This window comes from Doryrhamphus excisus, linkage group LG23 (assembly GCF_037039965.1).
Source record: "Doryrhamphus excisus strain RoL-2023G ecotype Guam linkage group LG23, RoL_Dexc_Guam_v1.1, whole genome shotgun sequence".
NCBI lineage: Eukaryota > Metazoa > Chordata > Actinopteri > Syngnathiformes > Syngnathidae > Doryrhamphus > Doryrhamphus excisus.
The window spans coordinates 9,696,457-9,715,561 of record NC_136379.1 but is presented as its reverse complement, the minus strand read 5'-3'; the positions used below and the strand labels follow the sequence as shown (position 1 = coordinate 9,715,561).

The 19,105-nt window shown below is 42.1% G+C and overlaps 2 protein-coding genes across 2 annotated transcripts; one reads left to right on the top strand and one right to left on the bottom strand.

Annotated features, from left to right (window-relative positions):
• Window positions 1-5,492: 5,492 nt before the first annotated feature.
• foxo4 (forkhead box O4) lies at window positions 5,493-10,603 on the bottom strand. The gene is made up of 3 exons (XM_058060693.2): window positions 8,990-10,603; window positions 6,954-8,411; window positions 5,493-6,074 (listed from the first exon to the last, which is right to left on the bottom strand). Exons 1-2 carry the CDS (start codon window positions 9,428-9,430, stop codon window positions 6,966-6,968), a joined length of 1,887 nt encoding a protein of 628 aa, XP_057916676.2. The 5' UTR covers window positions 9,431-10,603; the 3' UTR covers window positions 5,493-6,074; window positions 6,954-6,965.
• A 2,207-nt stretch (window positions 10,604-12,810) lies between these two features.
• On the top strand, window positions 12,811-18,729 carry ubl3b (ubiquitin-like 3b). Its single transcript, XM_058060726.2, has 6 exons — window positions 12,811-12,977; window positions 13,441-13,552; window positions 16,242-16,350; window positions 16,432-16,518; window positions 16,626-16,703; window positions 17,970-18,729. The coding sequence occupies exons 2-6, from the start codon at window positions 13,526-13,528 to the stop codon at window positions 18,020-18,022; spliced, it is 354 nt and encodes a 117-aa protein (XP_057916709.2). The 5' UTR covers window positions 12,811-12,977; window positions 13,441-13,525; the 3' UTR covers window positions 18,023-18,729.
• Window positions 18,730-19,105: the final 376 nt, after the last annotated feature.

The window sequence follows — 19,105 nt, the reverse complement described above, 5'->3', positions numbered from 1 at the left end:
CATTTTTACTATTGGAGGATTGGAGTTTTAGGAATGGAATATTTTCATATTTTCATTCACACTCTGTTGTGGATATCGGGCCGCACGCACGGTGGCTAGTGGTTAGCATGTTGGCCTCACAGTGCGTGAGTGTGAACGGTCCACCATACCCGCAACCCTCGTGAGGACAAGCGGTATTGAGTATTTTCCCTGAATATTTTCCCAATACTTGTTAGGAATGGAATATTTTCCCACTCTGTTTTAAGGTTTTCAAAGTGTTTTCCCAGAATATTTGATTAGTAGTTAGTCACGGATATTCGTATCTGCAACTGAGTTATTTTTCTACTATAATTTTTTCAATATTTGTTAGGAATGGAATATTTTCCTACTCTGTTTAAGGTATTCAAAGTGTTATCCCAGAATATTTGATCAGTAGTTAGTCACGGATATTCTTATCTGCAGCAGATTATTTTTCTACTATATTTTCCTAGTATTTGTTAGGAATGGAATATTTTTCCACTCAGTTCTGACTACTCTATTTACAAAAGAGTGGGATGATATTTTGAGAAAATACCGTGTCGTCTATCCAGAACAAAGTTGGGGAAAATATTCCATTCCTAATAACCATTGGGAAAATATTTTGTTGTAGATGGGAATATCCTAAACAGGGTGGGAAAATATTCCATTCCTCACAGTACCAACAGATTATTTTACCAAAATATTTTTCCACTCTGTTGTAGATTAGAATATCATAAAGAAAATACTCTGTTGTAGATAGGAATATCCACGACAGAGTAGGAATATATTCCATTCCTAACAATGCGGAAGGAAAATGGCCCCTGGGCCGCACTTTGTACACCCCCCGCTATAAAGTAAAAGAAATAAAAGCGGATCCTGATGGAAGAAGAAGGTGAAGCTGAGCCACGGCCAAGATGATTGTCTTTGTTTTCTTCTGGTTTAGAGTCCATCAAACCAGAAGCGGACTTCCACAAGATCGCCGATTGTGGACGCGTCAGATTGACACTGATCGTTTTTGTATCGAAATCCACGGTACGGTTTGCAAAAAAAAAACAAAAAAAAACGATGTGCATCCTAGTGCTCTTTTATTGTTGTTGTTATGAATATGTGGACTTGTTTCGTACCCCGCCTTCTCGTCCCAAGTCAGCTGGGAGAGGCTGATCCGGCTTCCCGTGACCCGGGTGAGGATAAGCGTTACGGGAAAGGAAAAGGCAAACCGAGGAAAAGGAGCGGAAGTGCATATCTCCAAAATAAAAGCGTTAAACACGAGGTGCCTTCAGATGAAAACTGGAGTGTTGCTGATGAAGTGGAGACAACTTGAGTTTGTTTTTGTGGTCACATGGAAATGTCTCATCTCATGTATGAGGGCCTTTTCACACAGGACAATGTTGCAGGTACGCTACACGTGCCCGCAAAAAAACAACCTGGAAAGAAAAAAATCATGTTTTCTATAAAGATACATTATGAAAAGATCTCTGTGTTGTTTTTCCTCCATCTTGGTTTACCGTTGTGGTTCTCAGCCACTCACCATCAACACCACATTTTTACAATGTAAACTTTTCAAACATATTTAATAAATGACTTTCGTTTTTATTTTGGTAATGACCCCGCGACCCAACAGTTGGTTTCCACCACTTCCCTACAGTGATGGTGTCCCTCCATGATGAACGCCCTTTGGCGCCACATTGTGGTAAGGATGTGGAACTGCACCAAACAAAAATACCGCACAGGAAATGGAAACGTTGTGACTCCTTTTCAGACTTGACTCTACTCGTTAGTGTACTTGCATACCGTTAGTATAGTACAGTACAGTACAGTATACAGTAAAGTATCTTCTGCCTATCTCTTATCGAATTATCATTTTCTATTGACTCGTCACTAAAACAGTTCAAATGTAAGAGAAATGTTTCAACATGTGTCAGTGAACGTCTCACCGTTAAGTTCCATTTATCCACAAGTAAACTGTGACAAATAAACCAACATAGTAGTGTGCTGCTCAAAAACTGAATGGTTCAAATTTGTTATTATTATTATTGTTGTTTTATCTGTTAATGTTGATCGACGATGAAATGAAAGTGCCTAAAATGGTTAATGGTTATCGATTTGTATTGTATCGCACACTAGATGATGCCACTGAGCAACAGCGCCCTCCAGTGGCAGAATGCGTGTACACGCCCACTTACTATATATGTCGTGAGAAGCACAAGAGGTAAGACTATGAATTCAGTCATTAATTAAAAACTCCCATCTTATAATGTTGTTCAACAATATCTCAGACATCGTATTAGAATTCTAGTCGTACTCGTATTGGAGGTTTGTTGACTTAAATCGAAGCACGATGCTGGAATTTAGACTTGGTCTGTAGTCTTAATGCTACATGAGCTGTTTGTCCACAACTAACTCCGACATTGTGCGTTTCAAATAAAAGATATTTATTGTATACTTTATCCATAAAGCTGCACTTGCCCCTAGTAAAGATGCCATATATCACATAGTGGACATTAAAGAGTGGGAAAGGCACCCAAACGTTAGCTACGCTAGCATAGCTACGTGAGCTACAGTGTGCTAACTATTAGCAGCTAACATTAAAACAAAAATAAATTTCACAAGCAACTATTTTGGTTTGCCTTTTTAGTTATAGATTTTAACTACCGCTCAGCTTTGTGATGTAGATGAAAAAAGGTGTTTTATTAGCAGAGTTCATAGTTCTCATCAACTAGTGTGCGCAATGCTTTGTGGGTAATGCAGTGTCAAGCAAGTCCAGTGTAGCGTTGCACGAGAGCAAATAATGCTGTTGAAATCTCAATTTTCCCTCTCATAAGATGACACGTAATAATACGACTTTATTTATTACAATTTGTGACTCTATTCTTTTTTTTTGATGTTTTAAAAAAGTAGTAATTTTATTAGGAAAAAGTCTTCATATTACGTGAAGAATAAAGTGGTAATATTACGTGTCAGAGGGAAAATAGTTTTTGATTTCTGATTTTATTCTCAAAATTTCAGATTTTTCACTGTGGAAAAAGTTGTAAATTTACAAAAAATAGTCACATTTTTTTCCTGTAATTTTTTAATTTTTACTTTTAAAGAAGGAGTACATTAACGATAAGTCATAAACGTAATATGTGTCATTGTGTCATATTTAATACTTTATTCTTAAAATCTCAAGACTTTTCACTATGGAAAAAAAGTTGTAAATTTAATTTCAATTCAATTTTTTTCCTGTAATTTTTCAATTTTATTAAAGAAGGAGTATGTTAACGATAAGTCATAATATTACAAGAATAAAGTCATAATATGTGTCATTTTGTCAAATTTAAGACTTTATTCTCAAAATCTCAAGACTTTTCACTGTGGGAAAAAAGGTGTAAATTTACAAAAAAATAGTAAAAATTTTTCTAGTAATTTTCTAATTTTTACTTTTAAAGGATTACATTAATGATAATAATTCATAATATTACAAGAATAGAATAAGTTATAATATGTGTCATTGTGTCAAATTTAAGACTTTATTCTCAAAATGTCAAGACTTTTCACTGTGGAAAAAAATCTGTAAATTTACAAAAATAATTTCATAAATGTATGACTTTTTTTCCCCATAAATTGTAACTTTTTTTTTACAACTTTACTCTCATAAATGTAAGACTTTTGTCTAGTAAGTTTACAACTTTTTTGAAGTATGCAGGCCACATTGGGACACGTATGACATGTAATATTCCGACTTTTTTTCTCATACAGTTCCGACTTCATCCTCATAAATGTAAGACGTTTTTTTCTTGTAAATGTACCAAATTAAAAATGTCATATTTTTGCCACAAAGGCGATGGAGTCAAGTGGGGTTAAAGCAGTTTATTGACTTTCAAAGTTGCTGTTTAGAACTGTTTGTCAGGTCTAGCTTGCAAATAAAGAAAAGAGCGAATAGGATGGGGGGTGGGAGGAGGAGGATTGAGGAGGGGGGGGGGGGGGTATTGAGATGAATCAAAAATGAACATCATTGTCTTAGGAGCAAGTCACCCACCTTCTAGAGGATCATTTTACAAGATAAACAACCTTTGCCATGTTCTAAAATACTGAATAAAGGGGGGCGGGGGGGGGTTAGATTTCAAACATATCACGGGACTCCTTAAAGCCACACAGTGAATAAAACAATATACAGAAAAAATAAAAGAAAAAGGAAGAAGTCAATATAACAACAACATCCAGTTGGAGAGAAATCATCAGAATTGGATCAAATTGATTGATTGATTGGATCTTTAGATTCCATCTTTTCCAGTGACCCAAGTCGGGGACTACAAATATGGAAAACAAAAGTATTCTTCCACTAAATTGCAAGAAAAAGTCTGATATGCATCATGTTGATATGCTAATATGATATCCATCATCTAGCACCACTCCAAAGCAGGGAAAACGACACGGGCTTTTTCTTTGGATTGAAAAGGTTAACAGTGAAATGATCGCGTGAATTGAACTGTACACGTAAAAAAAAAATAAAATAAAAAAAAAAGCAGAAGAAAAGCTGGACTGTCCACAGTAACATCATGCTAGTGTTTTCTAACATTGGCAGTCCACACAGCCCCCCCTAGCGGACTAAGCTAGTACTGAAATGCATAGCAGGAGAGCTTTTCCAAAAGACACAAAAGTGGGTTTCCAGTCGCAGCAGAATATGGAAAATATGGAAAATAAATACATTTTTTTTTCGTCTTTGTTTTGCTTCCGAGCGATCCTGAGAGGTAACGGTTGTGTGTTTTTTTATTTTTATTTTTTTTTTGAGATGAGAAATGCAGAGAAGCTAGAAAAATACAAAACCTTGGCGAGGCCTCCATAAATGTCACAAATTATTAATGACGTGCGCCCCCCCCCAACCACCGACGCTCCCTAAATGCCATGCAAATGCAAATATTAGTGTTCCTTTGGTTATGTAAGAAAAAACCATCTACATGCATTTACAAAAATAAGTATAGAAAAATTGCTATTATCTGAAAAATGCGTCCTCCAATGTAAAAAAAAAAAAAAGTCATTAGTAATATATGTAGCATCTCTTTATCGTCTAGTATATTAAAGCTATAACCAAATATATTCTTTATTTTTTTTTCATGATTTCTTTCAAGTTAGCACAGAAACGTAATAACAGGAAGCTCCCAAGCCTTTTTTTTGTCGTTTTTAAAAGTCTAAAATGTCCTTCAAGATGTCATTGAGTTCTTTACATGAATCTGCATAGCGTGTCCTTAGCGTGTGCAACGTGTACATTACATTAACATTACATATCTCTAGGAAATGGTTTTCCAAACCTAAATATTATCCCAAGTGCTAGAACAAATACCCCCCCCCCCCCCCCCCCCCCAGAGTCGGCAATTTAACCTCAAATGCCCTAAAAAAAGTCACATGACCTGATTTTATTAGTTAAACAGCAAATCAGGGAGGCTTCATAAATCAAAAAAACTCATCTAACTATTTTACATGCCGGATTGGAGGTTGGGAAAAAAATGTTATTAGTGTTGAATCAGCACAAATGGAAGGGGAGGGGGGAGGGGGGCGCCACCCGTGTATCGTCTTCATCAAAAAAAGTTCAAGTCTACGTGTGGCGGCAGCGATCGTCCACACGGATGATTTTTTTTTTTTGTTATTGTTGTTTTTGCTTGTACCGTTCACACCTGGTTGAGTGAGATGGGTGGGGGCGGGGGGATGGGGTTGGGGGGGACTGGCCACGAGTGGGTGTCTCCCATCTAAAAATCAGGGTACCAAAACACGGTCGTACCGCAGCCACCCTCAAAGATGGAACATCTTTAAAAAAACAGTCACATCTTTTAAAATCATCAGTGAGAACTGGGGGGATTTGGGGGGGGGGCGTGGTTGGGGTAAGTGTGTGCATAGTAGGCTGAAGGTACTCCTGGGAGTCTTCTGCGCGTCCTGGTGTCCATGTCTCCTCGTTGTCCGCGTCCTGGCAGGCGACACGGAGACTGCGTCGGCCTTTCCTTGTGTCGCCATTTCGCTGAAGGAATGCCGTCGCCGGTGGTTTTGTCCTTTGCCGAGGTGATGAGGTCAGCTTTGGGGGAGACGGGAGGGTGGGCGGACGTGTCCTGGAACGCACAACGTTGGGAGAATGGGATTTCATTACCGTATTGACCCAAATATAAGACCACGCTAAATAGACATGTTAGAAAATGATTTCATTACCGTATTTCCCCAACTATAAGACCACGCTAAATAGACACATTGGTAGAAAATGAATTCATTACCGTATTTCCCCAACTATAAGACCACGCTAAATAGACACATTGGTAGAAGGTGATTTCATTACCGTATTTCCCCAAATATAAGACCATGCTAAATAGACACATTGGTAGAAGATGATTTCATTACCGTATTTCCCCAAATATAAGACCACACTAAATAGCCACTTTAGTAGAATGGTATTTCATTACCGTATTTCCCCAACTATAAGACCATGCTGAATAGATACATTAGTAGATGATTTCATTACCGTATTTCCCCAAATATAAGACCACGCTAAATGACACGTTAGTAGAATGGTATTTCATTACCATATTTCCCCAACTATAAGACCACGCAAAATAAACACATTAGTAGATGATTTAATTACCGTATTTCCCCAAATATAAGAGCATGCTAAATAGACATGTTAGATGATTTCATTACCGTATTTCCCCAACTATAAGACCACGCTAAATAGACACACTAGTAGATGATTTCATTACCGTATTTCTCCAAATACAAGCCTATGGTAAATAGACACGTTAGTAGAAGATTTCATTACCGTATTTCCCCAACTATAAGACCACGCTAAATAGACACATTAGTAGAAGATTTCATTACCGTATTTCCCCAAATATAAGACCAGGCTAAATAGACACGTTAGTAGATGATTTCATTACCGTATTTCCCCAACTATAAGCCCAGGCTAAATAGACACATTAGTAGATTTGATGACTCAATACCTGGCCAAGTTTTTAGCTGGGCACCCAGTTGTGGGCGGAGCCTTGCGTGGTGGCCGGCCCCACGTAGCCCTGGCCCCCGGGCAGGATGGGGTCAAAGTTGAAGTCGATGCCGTCGGCGTCCATGAGGTCGCTGTTGATGATGTAGTCCACGTCGCAGTCCAGGTTCTCGGTGAACATGTCCACGTCCAGGTCCGTGGGCAGACGGTCCGGGGTGGCCTGGAAGCAGGACGGCGCGGCGAACTGAGCCAAGCCCTGCAGAGCGGGGCCGGCCGAGGGGACGGCGTGGTGAGCGCCGCCCGCCGGCACGGCGGCGTGCTGGGCTTTGACCGCCGACATCTGCGCCAGGTCTTGGGGCATCCCGGCCAGGATCATGCCCAGGCTCATCTGAGAGTGATGCTGGTGTTGGTGGTGCTGATGGTGGAGGTGCTGCTGCATCTGAGCCTGGAGGCTCCTCGGGGCCACCGTGTTGGGTTCGAGACCCTTACCCAGCAGCAGCTGATTGGGTTTAGGCCGCACGCCCGCCACCGAGGACCCCAGACCCATGAGGCCCACCCCGCCGGGATTGGGTATGAGCGGATCCACCTGGGTCATGAGGACGTCACTCGGAGGAGGAGAATCCGAGGTGAGCAGGGCCTCGAGGCTGGAGGGGACGTGGGCGCCGTAGTGACCCGACCCACGAGAGCTGGAGCTGGACAGAGGGTTGAAGAGGGAGTTGCTGAAGGCGGGGGGCTCCTTGCTGTTGGCCCCCACCGGGGCCTGGTTGCCCGTGAGGGGGGACGTCTGCGACGGCTGCAGCTGGTGAAAGGAGGAGAAGTTGGAGCCGCGGGGCAGCAGCGTGGAAGCGGACGGTAACGGGGTGGGGGGTGCCGGAGGAGCCGTGCTCGGACTGGCGCCCCCCTGCTGGCCGGTCATCAGAGTCAGACCGTCGATCAGATCCAGCTCCTCCATGAGGGTCTCGGTGAGAGTGGGGGTCAGGGTGCTGGTGGCGTAGCGCCCCAGCAGCCCGTCTTCAGGGAGGTTATCGTCGTCCTCCTGGCCCGGGGCGATGGGCGACAGACGCCCGCTCAGGGTGCTGGCGTTGGAGCTGGTGCGCGGACGAAATGTGGTCCACATGTCGCCGTCGTCGAGGCTTCCTCGGGATGAAGGGCTGCTGCTGCTGACGCCCCATTTGGGGAACTGCTGCGACGAACCGGGGCTGTCTGCGCCGGTGGAACCCGCGTTGCCGTCACCCTGCAGGGCCCCGCCGGCCCCGGCGCCCGCCTGCTTCTTGGTCTGCTTGGCCCGCATGCGGCTCTTTAGCAGCTTGCTGCTGTTGTCCATGGAAGCAGCTCGGCGGCGGGGGGCTTTGCCCGTTTTACCTCCCTCGGGGTTGAGCATCCACCAGGAACTCTTTCCCGTCGACTCATTGTGGACCCTCAGAAATTTGTTGTGCAGCGATAGATTGTGGCGGATGGAGTTCTACGATTAAGAGATGGGGGGGGGGGCTAGTAAGGTTAATAAATCAATGGGCAATGGCGGACATCTTTGCTATTCCGACTAAGTGAGCGGTAAGATGCGTTCACTTGTCATGGCTAGTCATGTAGAAAAAAAGGTCAACTGTTTGATGGCTTTGCTAAGCGCTATGTCGCTAATTTGGCTAAAGCACAGCCATCAAACAACTTACTACACACTTAATTAATAATTATAATTACTTCATAATATTTTGTTATAATTCATAATATTTTGAATAATTAATAAAAAATGATTAATAAAAAATAATAAAAATAATAATAATTAATTGCTATTTTTAATAATTGATAAAAAATTAATTAAAAATTGTTATAATTAATATTTTAGTTAATATTTTTTAATAATTAATAATACTAATTAATTCATAATAACTTTTTTTCAAGAGCAGGGATGGTTTACAGTACAGTATCTAGTTCTACATCTCATTAACAAAGAATTAATCTGCGGCGGGCTGAAAATGGCCGCAGAAAGGCATTTACCTGTACCTGTACAGATGATGTTATGTCAACAACGGTGCGTTCACTGACCTTCCACCCGGCAGAGCTGTTGCTGTCTCCTTTATCTCTGAAGTAAGGCACCGTCTTGACCATCCAGTCGTAAATCTGCGCCAGAGTGAGCCTCTTCTCCGGCGAGTTCTCTATGGCCTGGCTGATGAGGTCGGCGTAGCTCTGGTTGCCCCACGCGTTGCGCCGAGATGACCCCTTTCTGGGCGTGGCGGCAGCCCCGCCCACTCCGGTGACGGCTCCGCCCTCGGACGCTGGCGACGCTTTCTCCGGCTCAGACGCGATTGGCTGCGGCTCAGGCTTGTCCTCGTCGTTGGGCGGGGTTCCAGCGGTGGACTCGGTGCTGTCGGGGGCTTCCTGTTTGACGGCTGAAATGTCGGGCCTCGGAAGCGGCCATGTGCAGGACCGGGGTCGGCTCTGCGGCTCGAAATCTGGGTCGATGGGCGGCACCAGTGACTCCTCCATTGTGACGATGCTCGATACTTCAACGCCCCCCCACAAAAAGCGCCTCTTAAAACAACATCAACCTCTTCAATCCTCGGATGTCGCAGAAAAAAAACAATATGCTGCACACGCTGGCGCCTAGAAAAAAAAGACGTAATAATCTGTGCACACCAATAGCAGCTCCAGCTAATCCTCAGATTGGAGATTAGGGAACCCAAATAATCTCCTTAATACTAACTATCATAAACCTTCTGATTTATACAGGAGGGAATGAGAGCTCTTTTGTTTGGATGAAATCAAAACAAAAGCAACAACATCTGGGCTGGCGACTTTTACATTGAAAATTAAAAATATTAGGATAAAAAAAATGCACTCAACATGAACACCGCATTGTTAAAGTTGTAAATTCATTTAAAAAATTGTTACAAAAAGTAGCATAACTTTGTTTTGAAAGGATTATCTGACTTCCGCTTCAATTTGTAAACAACTAAAAAAAAAAAGTCCAACACTTTCCACGCTGACAGTTCAAGAAGCCCCACAAAGTCGAAAAAACTTCCAAATGTCCAATGTATGTATCTTTTTAAAATATTAATATTACTTACTGACCAAAAAAGCGACTAAAAAATACGTGAAAGGGCAATTTAGGTGTGGACGATCCGCCACATTGCGGCCAAGCGCGTGTCACCATCTGCCATGTTTTCCACTCGTGCCGCCGCACACGATGCCACGACAAGCGGTTACAAAACGCCTCCTCGCCGAGGCCCGGAGCTCCGAATCCAGCTTCCACCGGCGCTCTGCTCGCAAATCTCTTCCGAGTGAAAGCCTTTCGCCGGGATTCGTTAAGGTGAAGCGGGGTGGTCCTCCGGCCTACGTCGCTCCGAAAAGTCGCCGCACTTTGAAAACAAGCACGGGTTGCCCCTCCGTAGCGTTAGCCGCTTAAGCTCCCCCTGCTACTCCGGACTTTTACAATGCGCCGAAAAGTCCTCCGAGAGCCGCGGAGAACTGGCTTAAAGTCGCCGATTCAAGTGGTCGGCGACTTGGGTAAAAGTTGTTGTCGTCCCCGCGATCCGAATATCCGCTCCTTCGGTGTCTTTAATAGTTGTTTGCTTTTGTTTTGTTTTGAGTCCAGGCGAAGACTCCCTTCTGACGTCTGTTTACCACTGTCAAGCGAAACGCTCTGCGCATGCGTGCAGCGGCATTCTGGGAAATGGAGTCGTTCGATGGGAAGAGTGGCGTAAACAGCTCCGTTTTTGCCGTTTATAGGACATTATGTAACACTTTTATGATACTTGTCCTAAGTTCCAGGTACACACGGCGATTAGGAACACGGACAAACACAGATATGTTTTTAATCATAATAAATCATAAAACTCGTGAACTTTTATTTTTTTCTATTTTTCCTTTATCACTGTACAACCATTAAAGTAGTCTGTCTGGTGTTTGCCATTACACAAACTCCACACAGAGATGCAGCAATGGTGAATTAATCCCTCGACGGTGAGGCCAAAAAGTTAACCACAAGGCCATCTTACACGTTTTTTTTTTAACTTCCTACTTTTTCCTTTTTTTTTAATTTCCGTCATTCCATTGTCAACTTCAACAATATTATTGTAGCATAAAGAACCCTAACACATCCACCCATTGACTTGCTATAATACTGCTTGTCCTCTTTAAGGTCTCGTGAGCTGGAGCCTATTCCAGGGGTACACCCGGGTACACTGTTCCACAGACAATTATACGGCTTTCGGTTCAGAACATGGAACAGTGGTGAACCTTCCCAGGAATGGCCGACCAATGGGCGACCGCTCACATCCAAGAGGTCCCAAAAGACCCCACAAGAACATCCAAAGAACTGCAGGCCTCACTTGTGACTCAGTTAAGGTCAGTGTTCACGACTCCACCATGAGTAAGACACGTCTCAATTTAGCCAGAAAACATCTTACCGATCTCAAGACCTTTTTAGAAGGTTTGTGTCCCATTACATCTGTCATAAAAACAACATCATACCAACAGTAAAATATGGTGGTGGTAGTGTGATGGTCACAACCAAACTTGGGTTGTGCAGCAGCACAATGATCCAAAACACACTAGCAAGTCCGACTCTGAATGGCTGAAGCAAAACCAAATGAAGACCTCGGAGCGGTCTAGTCCAAGTCCTGACCTGAATCGTATTGAGATGCTGTGGCGTGACCTTTAAAAAAGGCTTCATGTTGCGAAAGCCTCCAATGCGGCTGAATGACAACAATTCTGCAAAATCCCTCCACGTCACTTTAAGAGACTCATTGCAAGTTATCACAGACGCTTGATTGCAGTTGTTGCTGCTAAGCTAATAACTAAGCTTTGGATTCTTTTTCTCCTTAAACAATAAGGTTAATTTATAAATATGCATTTTGTATTCAGTTGTGTTGTCATTGACCAACATTTACGTTTATTTTATGATCTAAAACATTTAAGTGTGACAAACGTGCAAATAAAACAAGAAATCAGGAAGTGACAAAGACTTTTCCACACTAGTGTATTTTACGAGTTGTTTCTGACAACTTAGGATAAGAGTTGTACTGTATGTGGGGAACAAAGTGTACCGCTGCCTGCTGGTTATTGTTTACCTGGCCTTAACCTGTTAACAGTGTGTTCTGCTTCTTTTTTTTTTCTTGAACCTGATAAACAGGAAGCAGGTGCACAGTAAAACAACAAATGCAAAACCAAGTCGACCAGACGTAAGAAAATCAGTCTAAAAATGCAGAAATAATGTTATATGTGAGGTTTTGATTTTGCTTTTCTGTCACTGTGCTCATTTGATGATTATCAGATTTCCTACTGTAACTGAATGTATTGTATTGTGTTACTTATTCTACCCCTTTGATTTAAAATGGATTTTTATTCAGTGTATATCTTTTATATATTTTATTACTTTTACTACTATTATTACTTTTATCAAATATATATTTCATATATTTTTATTACTTTCATATTTATTTTATCAGGTTGTGGGCAGTTTGAGTCTACAATAACATTGTTAGAGTTGACAACAAGAAAAAAAAACACGACTGACATACATATGATATGAAAATAAATACTGTAGATGGAGAACATATTAATGTCACACTTTTCTGTGCATAAAGTAAGCAGTTTCACATATTTTTAAACATTTTACAATGACAGTCATGTAAAAAAGCTATTTTTAAAAAAAGAGTCCAGGTAAAAGGCCGCCAAAGAGGGCATGTATGATTTCCCTCTTGGACATATTTGAAAATTAATTAGCTTCTAAAGTTCTAAATGAAATACATGACCATTATTGTTACGTTAAACTGGCGAAAACAACCCACCAGTGTGTCTTTTTGCTGTTTTAAGCATAAAGTTGTGTAGAACTTCATTTCCCAGCGTCCTTTGCGACTGTTTTGTGTGTTTACAATCAGCTGACATCCGGCGTCTTCCCGTCCATTAGCCAGCGATCCCCACTTTCAAGCCTTATCCATCTGCATTCGATGTTTTCCTCTGGGAAAGCCTCGATTCGACTATTTCCCCCGCTTTATTGAATGTTCAATTCCATCATATGCATCAAATGCAGGTGAGGCCGCTGGAATTGAAAACGAGAACGTACATTTTGCTAAACAGTTAGCTTCCTTAATAGCCAGCGGCAGTGTTGGCAAAAGCTAATGCTAACATTAGCTTTCTACCCCCCCTCTTTTCGCTGGGGTTCGATATGTGTAAGTTACTCTTGGCTCTTGACGGTCGTTCCAGTAATTAATTGACATCATTTAGTTTACATTTAAAGCCAGATAATTTGATTAATATGCATCGTTTAATATGAGATACCCCTTTTAATAGTAGCTAGCTGCTAAGATGGTGGGGGTGTTCGAAGGCTGCTAGCGTATTGGTGTTATATTTAAAGGTAGAAAAGCGACACTCTTTTCATCGGTTATGATTTTTTCCGAGCTAGTAAGACGTGTACCATGCCCCGGTAATTGATCCGGTGCGGTCCTGGTGCCAGACTGTGCTATAAGCGGTTCACGTCGTGTTGTTTGTGTCAGGGCTCTGGCCGCGTCTCCAGCAGCTGAAGCACCCCCATCCTGCCCTCTCTGCTCCGGGTCCACTGCCTTCTGTCCTCGCTGAGCCATGAGCACCCACGGGGATCTTGATATGGTGAGTCAGAGACTACTTAAAAAATAATTAAAAATTATAAAAAAAATAATAATTAAAAATTATAATAATTTAATTATAATTTAATACAATTTAATTATAATTAAATGCCACCGAAAACAACGAGAATCACAATATCAAATGTACTTTTTTTGTATTGGGCTATTGACGCCTCCATCATTGTTATATCTACTGTAAGCCCCACATACCGTTATCATGGTATTACAGCATCGTTTTCCACAAACGGAAGCCATTTTTGACCGTGGAGGTAGTAGGTAATCGGTGGGTGGGTGGTTGGGGGGCAGGGGTGCTGGATTAACCAATGTCCATAAACACTTAGCCCGAGACAGTAGCCGCAACTCCTGTGAACACCATCTGTCTAATCTCTGTTAAAACGTTGCCCTACTTTCCTTTTAAGGTTTACACGCCCATTGATTAAGTCCTGACCCCGGTGCCCCCACCCCGGAATTTTGGAATGGAGATATTCACAACATATACATATAACATTCACAGCATATGATTTGTAATGGACCTAAGAATCCGTGTATTTGCTACATGGGAATGCTTAGCGGGATAAACAATTAGCACAAAAAGTTAAAACGGTGTTTAGTAATATTTAAATAATTTTGTAAAATATGTTAAACTTCACCAAAAAATGGGCTCAAGTTCAAAATGTGTAGCTAAATATTAAAACTCCTGAACATCAAGTGATTAAATAAAAAAATGTAAAAAACCTGAAAAATATAAATACAGTTAATATAGGGAATAGGAAAAATATGTGTACTGTGGTACTCTAAACTAACAAGAGTAGAATAAAAAATAAAATTATACATATATAAGCGTGTTGCCAAATCAATATCCGTGCATTTGTATTGAGTACATCTACTAAATAACCCACCATGGGGCCAAATAACATTGCCATTGCCAGCACTTTGATAAAAACGGTGTACAGGAAGTACTTATATGAGCAAGTTTAATACATTTATTGTTTATAATTACTTGGCATTGTTGTCTGCCTGTGAAATTATGATTCTCTACAAAATGTATATATTTTTTGTTAATATTTTTGGGTGTCCGGAATGGATGAATTGGATTTACATGGTTTCGTTCTTGTATGTTTTTGTATTTTTTTGTGTGTTTTTTTGGAACAAATTAGTAACACACATGGGGGGTGACACTGTGATATTGCTCGCAGTCAATATATACTTATAATACATTTTGCAAATCAATATCATTTACTTTGTGGATGGAATAATGTAATAATAATGTAATTAAAGTGCAGCTTTAGGCAAAATAGGTACTTGTGTACAGTCTATAGAATGGATGCTATTGAATATCGGCGTTAAGAAAGTGAATCTGTACACCGAAATCCTTAATCCTAAATTGTTGTACTGCAAAATCCATGCGCAATGATTCATAAGGGAGCAGAAGCTGAGTTGTTTTGACGTCAGCCTTTGGATTGGCGAACCCCGAGGACGCGCCCTGGAAGATGTTGCCATGAGAAAGCGGGCAGATTGGAGGTTGTTTTCATTTGACGGGGATGAAAGGCTTGTTAATATGACATGGGTATGTAACCCCACTTTGAGGTTATTCGGTTCAGCGGGGGGAGGGGAGTGGGGGGGGGTCCAGCAGAGTGGCAGCATGGTATTTGTAAACAGATCAGAGAGCAGGATGGGTGCCGCCTTGACGTCACACCTCGTGGTTAAGTCTCTTTGTTCTCTCTTCAAGTTTCTGTTGCACCTTTAGAACAAAAGAAGGGAACCTTCCACAACGTAGAGGTTCCTCTACGTATCTGCTGATCCTCAATTATTTCTGGGGTGCACATGATGTGTATTTCCTTACAGGAAGCACTTGAACCCAGCTTTGAAAGACCAAAGGTAGCATCGCTGGAGGTACCAAAATGCTAAGTTCAGGGGAATCTTTTCATATTTATATTGACTGTACACCTCCAAGTTGAAGTTGCCACCTCCGGGTTGGGGATGCGGGAATGTTGGAACGTGAAAATGGACAGGCACATTGGGGAGGTGTCGACAGTGATGCGCATTCTGCATCCTTTTGTTGTGTTGACGAGGGAGCTGAGGCAAAGCTGGACAAAGAGCAAAGTCTGGGCTTCCCTGCTTAGTCTGCTGCCCCCATCCTCATCCCACCCAACCCAGGATAAGCAGAAGATGGGTGGATAGCTTTGTTGTGTTTTGTATCAGGTTCTGGTCCCGGTGGGTTTAAATCTGATGTGGATTTACTGACGAAAAGTGCAAAGTTTTCCATCATTTCCTTTTAGAAGATGTCGGACAAGGAGTCCCGTTTCTATTTGTAGTTCTTGGTTTTCATAGGAGTTGCCCGGTGGTGGTTCCCCCTCAAAGATCCTCCCCCCTGCCCCTTCCCGCTTAGCTCCACACTGCCCATGCAAATTTAATAGCATGGCCCAGAGCTGTCTGGGACACCCGGGGTTATCGCATTAGGCCGACAGCCCGGACCGGCGGGAGCTCGCCGGCCTTCAGACCCCGCCCCGGTCTGTATGTCGTCTGGCAAACGGTCCTCACTTTGCGAGGGAACGTGGATGTAAATCTCATTAGGCTGGAATTCCCCCCCGCTCACCCCCTTCCTCCACGTGTCGTCTCATGTCCGAGCAGGTTAGAGTAAGAGTAGGGATTCCACCGTGACCGCATTCTACTTGTCATCTTGACTCTTTCAGGTGCACCTCCGCCTCATCCTGGTCAGCGGGAAAACACAGGACTTCACTTTCTCGCCAAACGACTCCGCCACGGACATCGCCAAGCACGTATTTGACAACTGGCCCACGGGTGAGCACGCGTTACTGTTCTACACGTCTGCACGAGCCGATCTAGCTCCTCATGTTATGTTTGTGTGTCTGCGGCCGCCAGGTTGGGAGGAGGAGCAGGTGAGCAGCCCCAGCATACTCCGCCTCATCTTCCAGGGACGCTTCCTTCACGGCAATGTGACCCTTGGAGGTGGGCCCCCAAACACTTCTTGTCTTCTTGATTGCAAGCATCACGTGTTTCTTCTCTAATTGGCTTAAAGAGCTCGACGTTACAATGTGTTGATTCCGTCTCTGCAGCTCTGAAGTTGCCCCCGGGCCGAACCACAGTCATGCACCTGGTTGCCAGGGAGACTCTTCCGGAGCCCAACTCTCACGGTGAGCACAAATACACCAATGACATCACTACACACGAGTGATGACGCCATTTTTATGCTATATTATTATTATTCAAGTTAACTGTTAGCATGCTAAAATAACATGCTAACATTGCATCCTAACACCTAGCATGGTAGCACTGTTTGCTAAATGTTCCTATTCATAAACATTTGTTTGAAAATGCTACAAATGTCACTATTAGTCTGTTAGCATGCTAAAATAACATGCTAACATTGCATCCTAACACCTAGCATGGTAGCACTGTTTGCTAAATGTTCCTATTCATAAACATTTGTTTGAAAATGCTACAAATGTCACTATTAGTCTGTTAGCATGCTAAAATAACATGCTAACGTTGCATCCTAACAACTTGCACAATAGCACTGTTTGCTATATGTTCATATTCATAAACATTGGTTTGAAAATGCTAAAAATGTCACTGTAATTCTGTTAGCATGCTACAATAACATGCTAACGTTGCATCCTAACACCTTGCACGATAGCACTGTTTGCTATATATTCATATTCATAAACATTTGTTTGAAAATGCTACAAATGTCACTATAATTCTGTTAGCATGCTACAATAACATGCTAACATTGCATCCTAACACCTAGCATGATAGCACTGTTTGCTATATGTTCATAAACATTTGCTTGAAAATGCTACAAATGTCGCTATAATTCTGTTAGCATGCTCTAATAACATGTTAACATTGCATCCTAACACCTAGCATGATAGCACTCTTTGCTATATGTTCATATTCATGAACATTGCAAAAATGCTAACATATTCATGCTAGCAATTCTACCATGCTAATATAGTATGTCAACACCTAGCACAAAAATGTCAAAAAATGCAACTATGCTAATGTTGGCACGCTTGCAACGCTGACATGCTAATGTTAGCATGCTAGCATGACAGCGGTAATGCTTCATAATAGGGGTCTGACCATTTAAAAATAGCAGAAATTGTGGCCCTCGCTGGAAAAAAGTTTGGACACACACCGGCTGTAGTCAACATTCCGTGGCTGTGATATCAAACTTTAGACGGCTAAATAGCGCCTGCTCCATTTTGCCGGAATTGCTTCAAGGGAGGATTCGTCAAAACAATTAATTCCACATTCTGTTCTCTATTCTCTATGCTCTATGCTCTGTTCTCTATTCTCTATGCTATGTTCTCTATTCTCTATGCTATGTTCTCTATACTCTATGCTACGTTCTCTATGCTCTATACTCTACGCTATTTGCTCTATACTCTCTGTAGGTCAACGAAACAGAGAAAAAACCACAGAGAGCAATTGCTGTCTCCTCTTGTAAGGAAACAACCCTTCCTATTCCCTTATCTATCTACCAACCACACACACACACACACACACACACACACACTTTTCCTCATGCTGGTCGTCCTGTCAGCGGTGGACTAAATCACTGGAATTTTCTTCTCGTTGATGTTTTGGTTGAACTTTTTTTTGTGCCAACGTATCCACACGCTTAACACTTGATCATCATCATCATCATCATCAACTGTGCCCGTGTCGAACTGCTGGACACATTTTTAAAGATTTTCCAAACCTCCGCTTCTGCCTGAAAGGAACCAGGATGCTTTTTATGGATGGAGGAGACATCTACCGGAACGCTCTTAACCCCTTCATGCACTTAACCCGTTTTAAAGGCAAGCGTGCGTTGGTGTTCCTCCTTCTCCTCTTCCTCTTCATCAATCCTGGACGGCTCTTATATTTCTTCTCGGTAAGAAGAAGCAAAGAGAAATTGTGCCATTGTCTTCAACCCACGTTTCTGCCTCTGCGCACCGGCGGCGTCTGTGCCATGAAATGACGTGTATTTGTTTATTCGGACCAATCCAAGTGACGTTCGGGAAGGAATAGCGTCCTCTTGTGGAAAGAAAAGGGAACACACCGGCAGCCTCCAAAAGCGTCGCGTTAGGCCAGTCGCTTACAAAGCTGAAAATGGCGGCGGAAGCTCCTCCTATTCGCATGAAGAAGAGTTTTGTTTGTTTTTTTTTTTTATTTTAAAAAAAGGAATTTTGGCGGTTTGACCTCCTTTTTCATTTGAATGCTGTCTTTACTTCTCGTTTGCCTTTTATTGTGGAATCCAGTAATATCATTAATATTGAAATTGAAATATATACATTTTTATCTTGTGTATAGGTATTTGTTCCAATTTCTGTGTGTGTGTGTGTGTGTGTGTGTGTGTGTGATTGATTGATGCTGATGGCGACTACTTGGGTGTGTGGGGGTGTGGGGGGGTGGGGAAACTTTCTTCCTTTTGAGTGTCCTTTGTTTTGTCTCCGTGTCCCTGCTATGAAGTTTAGTCGATATGAATAAATGTACAAACTAACATGCAACATGGTCTATATCAAAGCTTGTATCATAAAGGAATAAA